A 17,481-nucleotide genomic window follows, 5' to 3' on the forward strand; every position below is an offset into this window, starting at 1 on the left:
TATGTATTTCATTGTTTTTGTTGTTTTATTTCATTTCTTACTACAATTCAACTATTTTGACGCCCAAAACAACCACCTAAACTTTAAACAAGACCCAATAACCCATGTTTGATCTGTTTTTAGGCAAAATGACTTTTCCATATGTTTTGTACACAAATCACAAAAATGAGCGATTTTCGGGCTGACATGCAAAGACAAAAGGTCACGTGACCTTGTAACCGTAGGTCCGATTTTCAAAAAAAATCTGTTAAAAGTTGCGCAAGACTCGAAAAAAAAAGTCAGCGAGTGGCGGGGCGCCATCCATATGCGTTCTCGAGCAATCAGAAAAATCGTTGAGGGGGGCCATAATGGCCCCCCCCCCGGCCTTATTAGGGTTAAGCGTTTGTTGGAAAGTTGGAAATTAATAAAGAAAGAAAGAAAGAATAGTAACCTATGTGTAAGACAAACAGAAAGTTCTGCTTCTCCATCTTTTTAAAATATTGTTAACACACTCTTTTGGCCGTACCGGGGGGGGGGGGAGGGCTTTGGACGAATGGTAGCGTTCAAGTTAACGCGACGCGACGCCCCATTCCCAACGCACCCTTTCGGTCTAACCGGGGGGGGGGGAGGGGCTTTGGACAAATGGTCGCGTTCAAGTCAACGCGCCGCGACTCGACGCTACCCACCCTTTCGGCATAAGCCGTAAAGGACTATACCCAAGGATATAAATATTTTATATACCTCTCTTAAGTATGTAGAATAAATCTCGTCATCTGATTGGTCGAAACTGGAGTTGTGATTTTAACCATGCCAGCCTACTGGTCAATGGATAATTAACAGATGCCCGCATGACGGCCTACGGGTCAATAGATTTTTAAAAGACGCCCGTTGCCTCGGATAACCGGCTGCATAATTATTTTTTTGCTGAGATCCCCATTGGTTTACATGCACAAAGTTTCTTTGTGCGAGCGCGGACACCATACAGTGCTTTTTATCTGCGATTCCCAAATAATCGTAACATTCAGGGAACTTTCCAGCGATGATTTGCAGACAGTGTCTCAGATTGTCTGTGATGTTTTAACCAGTCTTTACTCAAGAAAAGGATAAGGTAAGAATTCTTTGTAGATTTGTTTGTGAATTCTGTATAGAAAAGATGTATCGACTGCTTTAATATTCAAAGCATAGCTGTTTCTATACTGGCTCTCGGTGACGTTACATCCTGATGTGACCCCTCGGCGCGCCTCGGCGTCATATCAGGATGTAACGTCCCCTTGAGTCTATCGAAACAGCGATGCCTCTCATAGCAGTCAATATATCTATAAAAACATTTTTGGGGGGGAGGGGGCGGAAAGTACGATTTTACCCTCCTTTGACCAACTAAAGACCGCAGTATTCGCTGACACGGTCGTTAGTCAGACAAAAACGACACCCAGTATATGAATAACATTTTATTTTCTTTCTTAGGATGGTGGCTGTCCATGAAGCTGGAAGATTCTTTCTTCAATAAAATACGCCATCTACAGGATGGGGCCAAACTGCTCACCAAGAAGCAGAGGTTTGGAGGCTCCAATAAAAAGACTTTTGGAATGATCATTGTAAGTGATTTATTTCTATCAATTGAAATGAAGTCAGATGACTTTATTGAAATAAAATTCACAATAATTTTGATTCATCATCCATATTAAAGTAATAGGTACAAAGGAAGAATTAAAAACAAAAAGTTACAAGCGAATCGTCGGAAAGATATTTTAGATCATCATTGAGAAAAGAAACTATTGCAGCACTAGAGTTCTATTCATGGGGGGGGGGGTAGAGTGCATTGTCTCGTGTTGCTCTTGTCGGTTAAGGAATCTACCTTGAATATACCTTGAAGGCCACACCTCGCCATCGTGGTGATGAAGATCCCGTAGATAGTGCGGTGTGGCAGGGTTAAGGGGGTCCCATGAGACCCATTAAAAAACCCCAGGTTGGGTAGTTCTCGTTTGAAGCTGAGTAGTGTGGGAGCATCGATGGCAGTTTGTGGCAGCTTGTTCCATTTGCTTACAACTCTCTGGCTATAGAAAATTTTCGTGATGTCAAGGCGGCTCATGTTTTGGCTGGCTTCATGGAATGGCCTCTTGTTCTTTCATAGTTAGCAAACTGAAAATAATTTTCGGGTTTCGATTTGTCGATTTGTGTCATTATCCTGTAGGTTTGCAATAGGTCTCCTCTCTCTCTTCTTTTCTCCAAAGTAGTTAGTTTCAGTTTTTCTACTCTCTCTCTTCATAATTATGGTAGATGTTGAAAACTTGAAATGAGTTTTGTAGCTTTTGCTTGAACTTTCTTTGTCATACATTATGATTTTATTACAGGGAAATAAATGTGAACTAAAATATATATTTGTTTGAATCTATTAAAAAAATACATTCTTATTATAATTTCATTTCAGAAGTGTTGGATTCAAAATTAATGGATTGCTAATGGTTTTCATTAAGGCCTCTCTCTCTTTCTCTCTCTCTCTCTCACTCTTCGCTGCTGTAACAGTATAGTGAATACGATTCACATGTATTGCCTACCAACTCGGATTTAGAGGCCATCGAATCTCCATTACCTGACACCGAACTCGTCAAGTAAGAATCCAAGGGGGTGTTCCACAAAGATCCTAAGTCGAACTTAACTCTAAGTTGGACTTAAACATTATTGAGAGCCATTTCTAGCCTTAAATAAAATATATTCAACAGAAAACATTAAGTATTTTAGACTTTTCTTAAACTCCACATTAAAAAAATGAAATCTCCTTGATGATAGAAAATATGAATGATTTGAATCAACATCTTATGCCTTTAAAAAAAATTTTACAACATATTTTCAAAGATGCTAACGGCTTTCCATAATTGTTAAGTCACACTTAGAAATAAGTTCAACTAAGGACCTTTGTGAAACACCCCCTGTACTACATTAGCTTTACTATTATTTTTTACTAGTATAGCTTGCATCTCAGGTAGGATTGTCGTAGGAGACGGACTTCTTTCTGCAAAAAGAAGGCATCGCTTTGTTTTCTATTTCAAAATGGAAATTCAGTGGTACGCAAATAAGCACTTTTCAAGTATTTTCCAGTATTTGCCGGTATTTCCGGCCCGGGAAATCGTCCACCCCGGTGACGTTCTTATCATTCTCATGTACCCAAATTTAAAAGGATGTGGGGTTTTTTTTCTCCATAGCCTTGGTTAATGTTCATGTTTCTGCTCCATACAATAAAACAATAGTATCGTTATATTAGTATCGACAGCATTAGGCCGAACAAGAAATCATTTGTAATCGTTCGTAATTTAATAATTATTTTTTGTAATTTTGTTTTTGGGGGGAGCAATTTTAAAATTCAAACATACCATTTTATGCATTTTACAAGGATCAAAATGCGTCCCGTTGCCAGTTTGGTATATTTCACCTTGGATTCTTTGAATGTTGTTTTAATGTTGTAGAGCCCATCGAGAGATGAAGAAAAACAGGAAGACGGGCATGGAGAAACACGAAAAGGTGCAGGAAGCAATGGAGCACTTCTGGGATGTTCTGCACATGAAGGACCGTAATGGTGACTCAGAGATTGTGCTTAAAGAGCTTCAGGACGCCTTCAAGGATGTACGTAGGTCTATACGTTATCTTCTATATCGACCCGTAGCACACGAGACGTCATTTTTAAGACGCAAGGGTGCGTCAGTAAGCCTTGCGTTCTCTTAAGAGAGAGAGAGAGAGAGAGAGAGAGAGAGAGAGACGCCGTACGAATATGTGATTGTAAACAAAGAGTTCCGTGCATTTCGTGAACTCACTGACGGTGCATGAAAGTCAAGTGATGTAATGACGTAGGTGATAATGACTCCCCCCCCCCCCCCTCAATAACGCCTTATGACGGGCTTATGACGTATCGTGAACTATGGCCGTTTCACAGAGGAATTATTTGATCGTGTCATTACCTGCGCTATTGAAGCCTTCGAAGGCAGTTGGTGAATGCGCCAGTTTTCCTACGAAATATCCACACTTTTCATTTTCTACTCTCTTAGAGTACGATGTCCCTCTCCCTTGAGGTATCAAAGCTTGCGTCAGTCTTCTCTCTGTCTCTGTCTCTGTCTCGCCTTTCCTCTTTATCCCCTCCTCCCTCCCTCCCTCTAATTCTGTACTTTCAACCCTCACTTCTACCTTCTGCCTAATTCTCTTTGTCTCTTCAGCACAGCTATCACTCTTTATCGTTCGATTTACCATCTCCTCCCGTAATCTTCTCATACATCTTTTTCACTCCCATTCTCAACATCATACTTGTATTAAAGAATTATGAAGTTTTATAGAGGATTACCATGCCTTCAAGTAAAGCTTATGTTGCAATCCTTCCCTACGATTTGTTTATGTTAGTATTACAATGTAAGTATTTAATGTCTATAGTTACATTTGTTTTTATACCCTTCAAAATGCTAAACCATGATTGAATTTCTCCCCTCTCTCCCTCTTTCTGGCTCCTCTTTCTCTTGTTCATGATCTAGCCAAACGAGTTCACCCAGGAAGATATTCTTACCCTGTTCGGCAAGGCCCGTACAGCTGATGAAGTCTTCAAACTGCTAGATGCCAACAAAGATGGCAAGGTAGATCAGTGCACCATTTCTGGTATCATTTTATTTCATTATGTTTGCAATGCTCCCTATCAGGAATAAACCCTATTGTCACGATCATTTCATGAACAGAGGTGCACGTAAATATATCTTCAAACTTTGTATGGGCATGTTTATTTATTACTTTTACTTATGTATTGATATTAAAATGGTAGCCAATTTAACATCAGTTGGTCTCCCACCGGGCCCTGTGAATAAAAACAGTTAGGACTATCAATCAAACCGATCGCAATAAAAATAGCACGTCAGAAAAAAACGTATATATACAATTAAAATTCACATTATTAAAATTAAAAGTGAAGTTACAGTTGACTTGGCAATATGAACATAGTAACTTTGTTTAAGGTAGGTTTTGAATGAGTCAAGGTTTGTGGGATAATGACAGTTATACAAATGAATAGACCTAGACTTGCTGAAAGTGACCTGCACAGAATTGTGTACATGGGACTACGCGAAATGTGGCGTGAAAATTCGGTCCAAATTAAGCGTGCGGCTTACCTCGAATCATCGGATCATCGTGTCGGGCCGGATAGTCGCGTACGTTACCGAACCTTTGGGGAAAACATATCCATTTAATCACGGAATAATCACGATCGAAAGCGATGACCCGATGATTCGAAGTAAGCTCTTTTCAGGACAATTATTTTTTTCCAATGACATTCTTTAATCCTTACACAAATAGAAAGCAAAAAACTTCCAAATTATTTTCATTTTTTTCACCTATTAGGTTGTCTTTGGTGAATTGATGAGGTTCGCTGACAAGAAGGGCGTAGGGCTCCATGAACAACACATTGGATCTGGTCGGCAAAACATCAGGAGTCCGACTGAATTTGCGACAGGTATCTTTAAGGCGCTACTTATGAACGTCAAGCGAGCCTTCCTTGGGGTGATTGTTCTCTTTCTTTTGTTGATATTAGAAGTCGTAATATTTCATTATTAATGTAATTATCAGATTTAATATCATTATTATTCATATTTTGTATTATTTTCATCATCATTATCATTATTAACTATCGTTTTATTATTATTATTCTTATTCTAATTATTACTCTTATTATTATCACCAATATTATTTTTATTATTACTATACTTATCATTACTTTTTTTTTAGTAGGGTCCTTAATCGGGGCAGCGCCAGGAGCGTCACGACGTGACGGACATGTGCGCTATATAAGAAGCCATCATTATTATTATTATTATTATTAATATTATTATTATCATTTTGCATGTTATTATCATTATTATTATTACCAATACTTTCATTTGTATAGATTATTATTGTTGTTTTTGTTGTTAGCATTATCATTATTATTATCATTATTATTATCATCATCGTCATCATCATCATCATCCCTGCCGACGTTATCATCATTATTATAATTATTACTACTATTATTTGAATATCAATTTTCTTCCATCCTGTCGACGACTGCAGGGCGATGATATCGAGCGTACAGTGCTCATCAACACAGTTTACTACCAGTCTTTCGACTTCGGGCCGCAGCAAGAAGACCTGGATTTCCTGGTCGAGGTAAACATTAGAAACACCATAACAATTCTAAGGGCTCGTTGAGATATATGCAGACGGAGAACCGTGGATTTAATTACGCGCAAATAAATGAGAAAGGTCTTACGCGTATTTACTTAGCTATGTGCAATAAGATATTGCAAGAAAAAATACGATGTAATACATATATATATATATATATATATATATATACATATATTAGTGCTTCCAAGTATTTGTTCATTCTGTTTAATAGATTTGTTCATCTATTTCGGAGAATTTGTTTTGGGCTCTCGTATTTTCAAGCAAGTTGCTTAAACTGGCATTTGTTAATAACAAATAATTTTGTAAAGTTTAATGAATGATGATACTCTGACAATGAATCTTTTTCCCTTTTTTTTCTCATAATTATTGTGTGGTTTATTTGGTTATATATGATTCATGGTGAGAAAGTACTTATTCTTTTTTTAAATTTTAAATTTATATTAAAATGCAGAAGAAACAATAATTAAATCAAATCAGATACGTAAAATAATGTGAAGCATATTCTATTTTACGTCATCATTGAAACAAACCGCTGCGGTTTATCGCTGCATATCAGAACAAGGCTTTACAATAAAAGGTAACGTTCTCAAGAAACATGAATCGAGAGAAATCTATTTTAAACATACTTAAAAAGTCAACAAATTGGTAAAGGTATGAATAATTTAGTTGTTAAATGTATGTATTAATAATTTACAATGTACTGTTTGTATGAGAACGCTAACGTTTGATAACCGAGTCAACAAACCTGTTACATTACCCTATTTTCCTCCCATTTGGTATTTGATAATCTTAAATCCCAATTTTGTTTGCGTTTTCACATACAGCAAGGGCGTCGCGGATTCTTAAAGTTTCTGAAGTACCATGCGACCAAAGCTGCATCAGAACAAGACAAAGCATGTTCGACATAGAGGGCAGTCTACACCAGTAACTTTATATTTCACGTTGATCTTTTTATTAATATTTCGCATTTTAACTCAGTACTAGAAGTTCTTCGTATGATCCCGCACATTCACACAGTTGTATGTATACACGAGTAAATGGTCACACAGTTGTATTCAAACGGATACCATGATTATGAGATGTCGTATGGATTAACGGTGCTGAATGTTTTTCTACATTGTTTTATAAACTAAGTTTGTTATGTATCTCATGTTTACTCTATGTATATTTCTGTATGTATTGAGGGCCCTTAATCAAGCCTTGGCTTTTAGGGGCACCCTGACCATTTACACTGTATCATTAATGTTCACACACGCATGATTTGTATACTGTTTTTGTTTTTTTTTAAATGGTTTAACAAAACGAATTGAATTGAATTGAATTGAATATAGGCGATTATTATTTGGCAACAATTTAGCTTGCTCTTAGTTCTATATGTTTATATGATTTTGGAAAAGAAACATAAATATGAAATATATATAGACACAAAAAGCTTGGTTTGAACTTCACAAGCGCTTACAATTTGTCATATTATCGTCGTGTGAAGTGAACCTCTCTTGGTTTTATATAGGTGCGTATGTATATGCAGGTGGACGATTACACTGTTCAAATAGGTACCAGTATTATTAAGCTGTCCTATGGATTAACGGTTGATTTTATGTACAACATTGATTGTCCTGGTTTTCCTCTCTTCTTCGTAGGATTAAGATTTTAAAAGCCGTCTGTACAAGTTTCGCAGGGAGGGATTAGACCACCCAGCGAGGTCACTGACAGGTGGCTATCTCATCAACTCAGCTCTCTTTTTAAATACGAAAAAAGGATCGTGGCGGACAAATGGTCACCGATTAGGTATTGTTTGCTATATAGAAGGAGCAAATAGTTACAAGTAGTACAGTGTGGCTTTTAGGTGTAAGAGTGTATGTAATCTGTATTATTGTAGATCACTAATCTGTAAATTAGAAAATAAAGTAAGATATTCAATTAGAGGAGAGAGAGAGGGAGAGAGGGAGAGTCAGCACATGAATCGATATGAATGTTCTTGGCGTATATGTTGTATGTAAACAGTAATTCTGTGTCGGGTGTATCTCCCGTTTCACCAATATATTATTATCCTCTGCCATGGCAAATAATATATACATTAAAGTAAATTCAGAGAAGTAAATGAAATTGGGAATGACATTCTAAACGCATCGATCTGGTGTTTTTAAGGCAATGTGATTAGTCTTGTTTTTATGAAAGGGCAAGCATGGCAGCTTTTGTCTTTACATTTCTGTATGCCACTTCCCGCAATGGGTAATTGTTTAATTGCCCTTCAAATTGATCATGAAGTGCCTCAAAAGAGTAAAAATCTTTGAGTGTCCGGTTTCACCATAACAATTTACCCTAATCGACTTTAGTGTTTATAAAAACCGTTAGGAAAACGGTTTTTGAAATTCCGATTTCCAATCATAAACACCTTGATAATCACAGGATTCCTGACTGATCTAATGGTTTACAATTATCATTGCAACTTGAGCTAAATCCAGGTTTTTGTTTCAGAATCTGAAACAAAGATACCCACTCCCTTCAATGCCATAGGCTTCATGTCAAACCCATTTCTTGTATTTTTTGCTTTGAATATGAGATGCCATGGACTACCAATGGTGTATCTTTCTTAGAGTAGCATTTGATCCAACTGTTTTGTTATTTGTATTTGTATTTATTAACATTTATTTCCTTCTCAACAGTACAATATGAAACACAATGTATATAAATTATATATGTAACAATTATTTCAACGTAGAGTATACAGTAAATAATTCAGATACGGAAGGAGGCGAAAACCCGGAAAGCATAGCTTGGGTTGGGAACGCCCATAATAAGTTAACACAGTTACCGAGAGAACATTATAGATATTATTATGAAAATTACATTTTATATAACAGAACGTTGATAGGAAAGAAAATATAGTAAATGGAAGAGGGGGGAAAATGAGGAGGGAATTGAGTATAGGAAGGCATGTTCACTTATAAAGAGAAAGTTAACTCAATTGGGCTGTGCATAGTGAAAGTAACGGTTCACTCCAGTCATCTAATTTCAATTTCATTATTATGATTTTAATAGTATCCAGTAAAACATGTATTGCTTCGATTTATTATATTCTGCGCTGTCCAGTAGCCTATTACTTCGCTGTCGTCATATATATATTTCATATTGTTATATTTTAGTGACCTATTTTTTTTTAGTGACCTATTTTTAAATGTAATTTGATATTTTTTTCATTATTTGCATATTATTTTGAATATTGTGCATTTCCCACCTATTTGTAGTACGCTATATCTCAATAAACATATATATATTTGCAATTATCTCTTAATCATCTCTTACAATTCGTCCTTACTATGTGATGCGCATTGAGACTTTTGTTTATCTTATAATGTGCTGCATAACAATCTACTAATTATATTATTATTAGAAAAGAGCACTTATCAGGAGGGGAAGGGTCACTTGTCAAAGTAAAACGAGCATCTCTCATATTTTATTAGAGGCATTTATCAGAGATGAAAAGAGCACTTATCTAAAGCGAAAAGGATTAACTTCTCGTACCTGAAAAGGATCATTTACCAGAGATGAAAGGGTGCACTTATGAGAATGAAAGGGACACACTTCATCGGTGTTAATGGGCATTTATGAGAAGGGAAAAGGATTCTTTTTTAAATGGTACTCATCATAAGGAAAAGGGGTAGACTTAAATAAAAAGAAGTGGCACTTCTTACAAAATCAAAGAGGCACTTATCAAAGTAAAAGGAGCACCTGTCAGATTTGAAAAGGGTATTTTTTAGAAGTGAAGGGGGCACTGATGAGAATGGAAAATAGACACTTATAGCAAAGGAAAATAGAAACTTGTCAAAGGGAAAGGGGCACGTGTCAAAAAGGAGGGGCACTTATCAGAGGTAAAAAAGGGAAGGGACGCTTTTCCAAAGTAATAGGAGCACATTTCCTACGTAAAATGGGTCACTTTGGGGGTACTTAAAAAGAGAGGTGGGGGCCGCCTCTAGCGTCAGTAAATCGCCCCCCTAGGCTAACATCAGATCTCCACCACTGTTTTATACGATACAATGCATTAATATGTCTATAATTTACTATTCATACGTCCTGTACCTACAATTCCTTTGATATGCGATATATGTAAGTTTCCCGTTTCCGGAATCGCCATGAAGTATGATTTTTACAATTTAACCATTACAGATAAGCGTTTTTCTTTCTGGCTATTTCTCTTAGACAAACTTTTCAAAAAAAAGGTGTTGGGGGGGGGGCGCTCGAGCCCCCACTGTATGTTGACAATTTATGTACTACTTTGTTTACTTTGTGTACGGAAGAGTATATCCCAGTTGATTACCAATTATCTTTATAGTACGTTCCACTTACATTTATGAAAAAGGAAAACAAATTTGTTTATATGTTTTGTAATGACCAATAAAATCGCTCGATCCAAATAACATACTAGTTAATGGGGAAAGGCAAGATATTAAATCACATTGAATCATATTATATCACATTTTCTGTATAAAACTATGCACTTTATTAACGGGTTTAAACAGATAAATATTTCCAGATACATAGTATAATTTTCATGGGCATTGGGAACACTTAGAATTGTCGTCAATTTGGATGATTGTCTGACATCCGATGGAAATGTGACATCACTCCCTATATTTAAAATTTTAGAAGTAGCAAGACCAGAACAAAACATCTAAGCCGAACAATATTGCGAATTGGGAGCTTGATGTTTGTTTCTCTAGCTGTGAATAAATGTAGGTTCAGCGTGGTTGAAGAACAAGGAGATAAACTTTTTGCCACACAGATGTTCGTTTGTCTCTATGTTTTTCCATTTTTTTTCTTTCATATCGATTACTATTCCGTTGACGTAATTGCTCCATTTATCTGAAAAACATCATGTTTCTTTGCAGGTAATGTGAAGGACGACACATTACCACACACACACCTGAGAAAGAATACATATTATATCAGATGAATATATCAGATATTTTGGTACTGCGTGGTAATTAATTTATGGACCCGGGTCATGCAGCTTGATAGTAAAATATTGTTACATCGCTACAAAAGTGAGGTATAAAGCATGGCAGCATTTTCAACTATCAAACATGTTATTTTTTTTACTCATTTTACCCAATGAAAAAAAAGAAGGGAGCACTAGCTGCAACCAAACAAGAAGGATTCTTTCAGAGTTTTGAACCATGCAAAACGCTATTTTGAACGATTGCCTTTTATAATTTCAAATTTCTTTCGAATGGTGAAAGTAATATTTTGAACTTTCTTCTTCTATTTGGGGGGGGGGGCATCGTTGGCAATGTCCTGGTGACACTTTGATACTAGGGAGCTTAGGAAACGAGGGTTATAATTTCTTCGATATTTACACCTTTGTTAATACCGATGCAATCAGAGGCGGCGAACCCGGGAGGGCAGGGGGGGGGCACAGTGCCCCCCCCCCACACTTTTTCAAGTACCCAAAAAGTGCCCCTTTTTCTATGGAAAAAGTGCCCCTTTAACTTTGTAAGAAGCGCCCCTATTACTTTGATATGTGCCCCTGTTAATTTTTGAAAGTGCCCCCTTTCCTTTCCACCTCTGATATGTGCCCCTTTTATTTTGACACGTACCTCTTTTCCCAGACAAGTTCCCAGTTTCCTTTGCAATAAGTGTCTATTTTCCATTCTCATAAGTGCCTTTTTTTAATCTCTAGTATGTGCATCTTTTCGGATACGAGAAGCGCCCCTTTTCACTTTTGTTAAGCGCCTCCTTCACCTCTGATAATTGCCCTATTCAAATCTTAGAGGTGCCCCTTTTACTCTGACAATTGCCCATTTTTCCTTTGTAAGAAGTGCCCCTTTCCCTTTTAATAACTACCTCTTTTAACTCGGATAAACGCACCTTATATTTTCACATGTGCCCCCTTTCCCTTATAATAACTGCCCCTTTTCCTAATGATAAGTGCCCCCATTTTACAAAGAGCCCTTCGCCTTTTCATAAATGCCCCTTTTCACCTATGAAAATAGTCCTTTTTTCATTCTCCTACTAGTGCTCCTTTTCATGTCTGGTAAATGAACCTAATCAATTCTGAGAGACAATCGTTTTATTTTGACAAGTGCCCCCTTTTCCTCCTGATAAGTGCTCTTTTCATCTCTAATAACACCCCCTTTTATTTTGACACGTGCCCCTTTTCATTCCTAATAAATGCTCTTTTTCCTTCATAATTTCCGCTTTTCATGAAAGCCCCCTTTCACCTCCAATAAATGCCCCTATCAAAATCTGATCGGTACTCCCTTTCTTTTAACAAATGCACATTTACCTTTACTATTAGTGCCCCTTTTTCATTCTCATAATTGCCTCTCTCATATATGATTTTTGCCCCTTTTCAGGTGCGATAAGTGCCCCTTTTCACCTCTGATAATTAACCTTTTTTAACAATGATACGTGCCCCTTTTCCCTTCTCATGAGGAACCTATCCCTTTTTCATAAATGCCCCTATCAAAATATGATGGTTGCCTCTTTTCCGTCGACAAATGCCCAATTTTCATTCTCATAAGTGCCTTTTCATCCCTGGTGAGTGCCCCATTTTCATTTCTGATAATAACCCTTTGTACTTTGACACGTGCTCTTTTTATTTTCTAATGTGTCTTATCCCTTCGATAAGTATCCCCCTTTCCTCTCATCATTAAACGTGCCCCTAATGTCAAGCGACTAAGATCAATATCTCCCAAATCTCGCTCGCTACGCTCGCTCACATTTATAGATGTTATAATTATGTTACTTATCAAAGGCCTTTTCAGTTTGCTGTTATGAAAATGTGCTTATTTATAACCCGATGAGGATTGGTTTTTTCCTCTTTATAAGATGTAGTTTTCGCACTGTGACCTCACAAATCTTATATTTTTCCTCGCTCGCAAAATGATTTTTTCGAACATCACACCCAACTGCAAGGTATGATGCTTTAAAAAGCAATATTTTATACGATGTATGAAGAGAAACAAATATTGAAATCATCCCTGATAATGTAATTAAGTTTTAGGGGTATATACCAATGTCTAAAAATTGGGTTTTTTTCGCTTTGAGATGTCCATTTGTAGGTGCCCTTTTTCCCCAGAAAGTGCCCTTTTTTGTTGGTGTGCCCCCCCCCCCCACCCACACTTTGGAAGTCGCTCCGCCGCCTCTGGATGCAATATATCTTACATACGGAAAGGAGAGCGAAATCTTGTAACAAACATTACGTAAAGGAGCAAAGCGAACGAGCTATAGAATAGCTTCTCATTTTAAACCCTTGAAAACACTATTTTATCTTGCCTATTGCTCTGCCTTGTGGCCAATATAATATTTGAGTTTTTTTTCTCCTCCTTTTTGCCTTATTTTTTCTCTCTTTTGCGATTTGTTGTGACCCATTCAAGAGCCACTCGGTGCAAATATCCCCTACCCCTAAATATGCTACTGGACAGAATTGTTTTATAGTTTCTACACATTCAGCGTTCAAAGCCTGGGATCTAATAAGCTCGTTTGACCATTTCGCATTGTGAACGATCTTTATTCCACTGAGGAGTATTCCAAACATAATTATGGTCACCATGATGAGGGCATCTGGCACTTACACTATGGATATGACGGACAAAAAAAAGGACAAAATATACAGTTACTCATTCTAACCTCAACAATTGCTGTGGTAGACAAAGGAACATTCCTTCACTGCTATTATGTAAAAATGTGTAGAACAGGTGAATTCCACTGAGGAGTATTCCAAACATAATTATGGTCACCATGATGAGGGCATCTGGCAATTACACTATGAATATGACGGACAAAGAAAAAGGACAAAATATACAGTTCTTCATTCTAACCTCAACAATTGCTGTGGTAGACAAAGGAACATTCCTTCACTGCTATTATGTAAAAATGTGTAGAACAGGTGAGTATGCATGTGACACCTGTTCTACACATTTTTACATAATAGCAGTGAAGGGATGTTCCTTTGTCTACCACAGCAATTGTTGAGGTTAGAATGAGGAACTGTATATTTTGTCCTCTTTCTTTGTCCGTCATGTTTAAAGTGTTACTAAAACAAGGGCTTTCATCATCCTACCGGGTCTCCATGTCTCTTGTTTATGTATGGATTGGAAAATAAAGGCAACACAGATATTTCAGTATATGACTAGGCTATTCTTGACTACCATCTGCTAAAAGTTTTTTTTTTACAAGTTCAGTTTAAAATGATACCCCAAGCATGGAAGATTGAGCAAAATTTCAGCTTATGTATGTAGAAACAATTCCTTTGATTTTAGAATAGATTTTAACTTTAAAAACATTGATGATATTTTTACTGATATCATTTTCTTCTGGTACACTAAATTTAGTTGGAATGTGTATGGAGCAGTCTTCTGTGAAGACGAGAAACAATCCGCTTTACAAGTAGAATATCATTGAAATAACACCAAACTTGTTTTTGTCACAGATGACTGAAAACTGTATTGAATTTTTCAGCTTTTTAATATTTTATTTTGGATATCTCCGGAATTAAAGATATCGAGCAGATGTTTCATCGGATATGTCACATTCGAGTCCCCTGGTGAACGTATCTCTGAAGGCCTATGAGTGCACGGGATAGCTACTCCCACCTGGATGATAATGGGATGAAGGAGGGGCTTGGTTTGTTGCTGAGCATCGAGTGTTCAATATGTATAGAAGGGTAAATTGATAAGAGTACTATATGGCTGTTCCAGTATCAACGTTAAAATTTAGTCCAAATTAATGATTAAGCCCTATTCAACGTGAAATGAAAGAAAATCCGGATTACGAAAATAGGGGTTGTGCACATCAATCAGTAACTTGACGATGCCATAGTTTAAAAAGTTCTTATCTGACCTACTATAGCGGAGAAGTACCACCTGCCCCTCATCCATCCCTTATGGTCGCTTTGCATTATTTGTATGGATATATCCGTAGATTTGCCCGCTGGTTTACTCGTCAGACGCTTATTCGTTTCAGATATAGCAACTTGTATGTTGCTATTGTATTGCGTATTGTAACAGCCTAACAGGTGGTCGAATTCGGCAGAAATACATACCACTTTTTTCAAGTTAGCTCATTGATGACTGACAAATGATGTCACAAGGGGAATGAGATCTGGAGGTTTTTGGCATGGAGCTTAGCAAGTTTGAAATTGAAATATTTCAAAAAATATTTAAAAATCTATGAAACAAATTCAGAAGTTTACATATCAAAATATTAAATGTATGCAGGACTGCACACCAACATGAATACACTTGTATTTCGATGTCATGGGCCCTTTAAGGCCTTCAGTGCGTATAGAATCAGCGTCTCTTGCCCGATTATAAAATGTCCAGGGGCGAGAAAAAAAAATGATACTGATTCTCTTTTTTCTGCCGATTGTGTGCGTGTGTGTGTGTGTGTGTGTCTTTGGGGGAAATTACTCTTAGTCACTTTAAATTAGTGGCACGTTTAATGATGAGAGGGAAAAGGGTACAATCATCGAAAGGGGTAAAAACATTTGTGAGAAAAGAAAAGGATCACGTGTCAAAGTACAAAGGGCAATTATCAGAGGTGAAAATGGGGCACTTCATGCACCTGAAAAGAGACACACAACGGAGATGAAAAACGTCACTTGTGAGAGTGGAATTGGGGCATCGGCGAAGGAAAAGGGTAACTATCAAATTGTAATAGGGGCATTTATCAGCTGTAACCAGCGACATTTTAAAAAGGGGAAGGGGCTCATATAAAAAGGAAAAAGGGGCACTTATCCGAAGGAAATATGGTACTTATAGGAAAGGAAAGGGGCACGTGTAAAAATAAAAGGCCACTTATCGGAGGTTTAAAAAAGGGGTTCTCATTACAAACGTAAAATGGCACTTATTAGAAGGGAAAATTGATTTATTAAAAAGGAAAAGGGGCGAATTAACAAAGGTGAAAATGGGGGATTTCGCGCACCTAAAAAAGAGGCTCTCACTGAAGATGAAATGGGCACTTATGGGAATGAAATAGGAACTCTTATTATAAAGAAAAGGGGGGCATTTTGGGGAAGGACAAGGGACACCTGTCAGATTTTGATAGTGGCAATAATTGGGTTTTGAAAGGGGGCGTTTATGAGTAGGAAAAGAGGCACTTATAAGAAGGGGAAGGGGGCAATTATTACTAAGGAAAAAGGGCACTTGTCAAAATGAAATGTGAACCTCTAAGATTTGAATAGGGGCAATTATCGGTGGGGAGGGGGGGGGGGTAAGGCGTACTTCTCGTACCTGAAAAGCGGAAAAATACCAGAGATGAAATAGGGCACTTATGAGAATAGAAAAGGAACACGTATTGCCAAGGAAAAGGGCTGTTGTTGAAGGAAAAGGGGCATTTATCAGAGGAATAAGTGAAGAGGATTTAATGAACAAATCGGGGGGCACATTTATCAAAAGGAAGATGGCCCCTCCTCTCCCCCCCCCCCCTCCCTGCATAAGCGCCTGCTGTCAGCAGTAGCAGTGCATTCAATATTTTTCTGTTGCAATTTGTGTCAGACTCGGGTCTTATGATAAAATGACACGCTTGACCATTTATTGATGTTCGAAAGCTTTAAACCGAGGTGTCCCTTTTGCTGGAGAATATCTGAAGTTGCCCTAAATACTTAACCCTTTTTCCTTTTTCGTGGGAAATGTCGTTTCTGCAGTACCTATAAGATATTAAAGATAAACTCCAGTTCTGGTAAAAAAAAAATATATTAATTCTCACAGAATCAAACGAAACTTACACTGAATGTTCAAGATTAGAAATAAATGACATGTGCCAAACAATTTTGGAAGAAAATGTATACTGGCTGAGTAATTAGCATAGAAAGACAAGGACATCAAGGTAGTACTAGCCCCGACACCATGTGTGTTGTCCCATATATAGCTTTCTGTGTACAGTGCTTGTTACTTTACCAAGACTCGGTCAAATTTATTATGATTTTGATGACTCCAGAACCTTGCAGTGCACACCAATACTTACATGCTACATGATCAGCTGTTTCTGATCCTTTCCACACCTATTCTTTCACAATGCAATCACATTACCAGTACTAAAGTTTGTCTTTAAGTCGATTGAAGCAGTCTTTGTAAAGAAATCTTTCAATTTGCTTCTGAGATGAGATATGTCATCGCCATCGGACCTTAGAAAGATATGTTTTCAGACTCTTGTTTTTATAAAATGCATAAGTGTAATGTTATTCATAGTTAAGACTGAACTATCCATCATAACATAATAATATAATAAGTAGATTGTTATGTAGCGCATTATAAATTAAACATAAGTCTCAATGCGCATCACGTAGTTAGGACGAATTGTAAGAGATGA

General features: G+C 37.2%; 1 protein-coding gene across 1 annotated transcript in view; it reads left to right on the forward strand.

Annotated features, from left to right (window-relative positions):
* Window positions 1-7,596, forward strand: part of LOC100893728 — a 29,345-nt gene extending 21,749 nt beyond the window's left edge. Inside the window, exons 7-13 of the mRNA XM_011674148.2 lie at window positions 1,444-1,574; window positions 2,503-2,588; window positions 3,441-3,597; window positions 4,491-4,589; window positions 5,344-5,502; window positions 6,052-6,147; window positions 6,993-7,596. Coding sequence (XP_011672450.2) covers window positions 1,444-1,574; window positions 2,503-2,588; window positions 3,441-3,597; window positions 4,491-4,589; window positions 5,344-5,502; window positions 6,052-6,147; window positions 6,993-7,076 — 812 coding nt within the window. The 3' untranslated portion in view covers window positions 7,077-7,596. The remainder of the gene's footprint in view (window positions 1-1,443; window positions 1,575-2,502; window positions 2,589-3,440; window positions 3,598-4,490; window positions 4,590-5,343; window positions 5,503-6,051; window positions 6,148-6,992) is intronic.
* The last annotated feature ends 9,885 nt before the right edge of the window (window positions 7,597-17,481 follow it).

Source organism: Strongylocentrotus purpuratus, unplaced genomic scaffold, assembly GCF_000002235.5.
Source record: "Strongylocentrotus purpuratus isolate Spur 01 unplaced genomic scaffold, Spur_5.0 spur5_scaffold_18, whole genome shotgun sequence".
Taxonomy (NCBI): domain Eukaryota; kingdom Metazoa; phylum Echinodermata; class Echinoidea; order Camarodonta; family Strongylocentrotidae; genus Strongylocentrotus; species Strongylocentrotus purpuratus.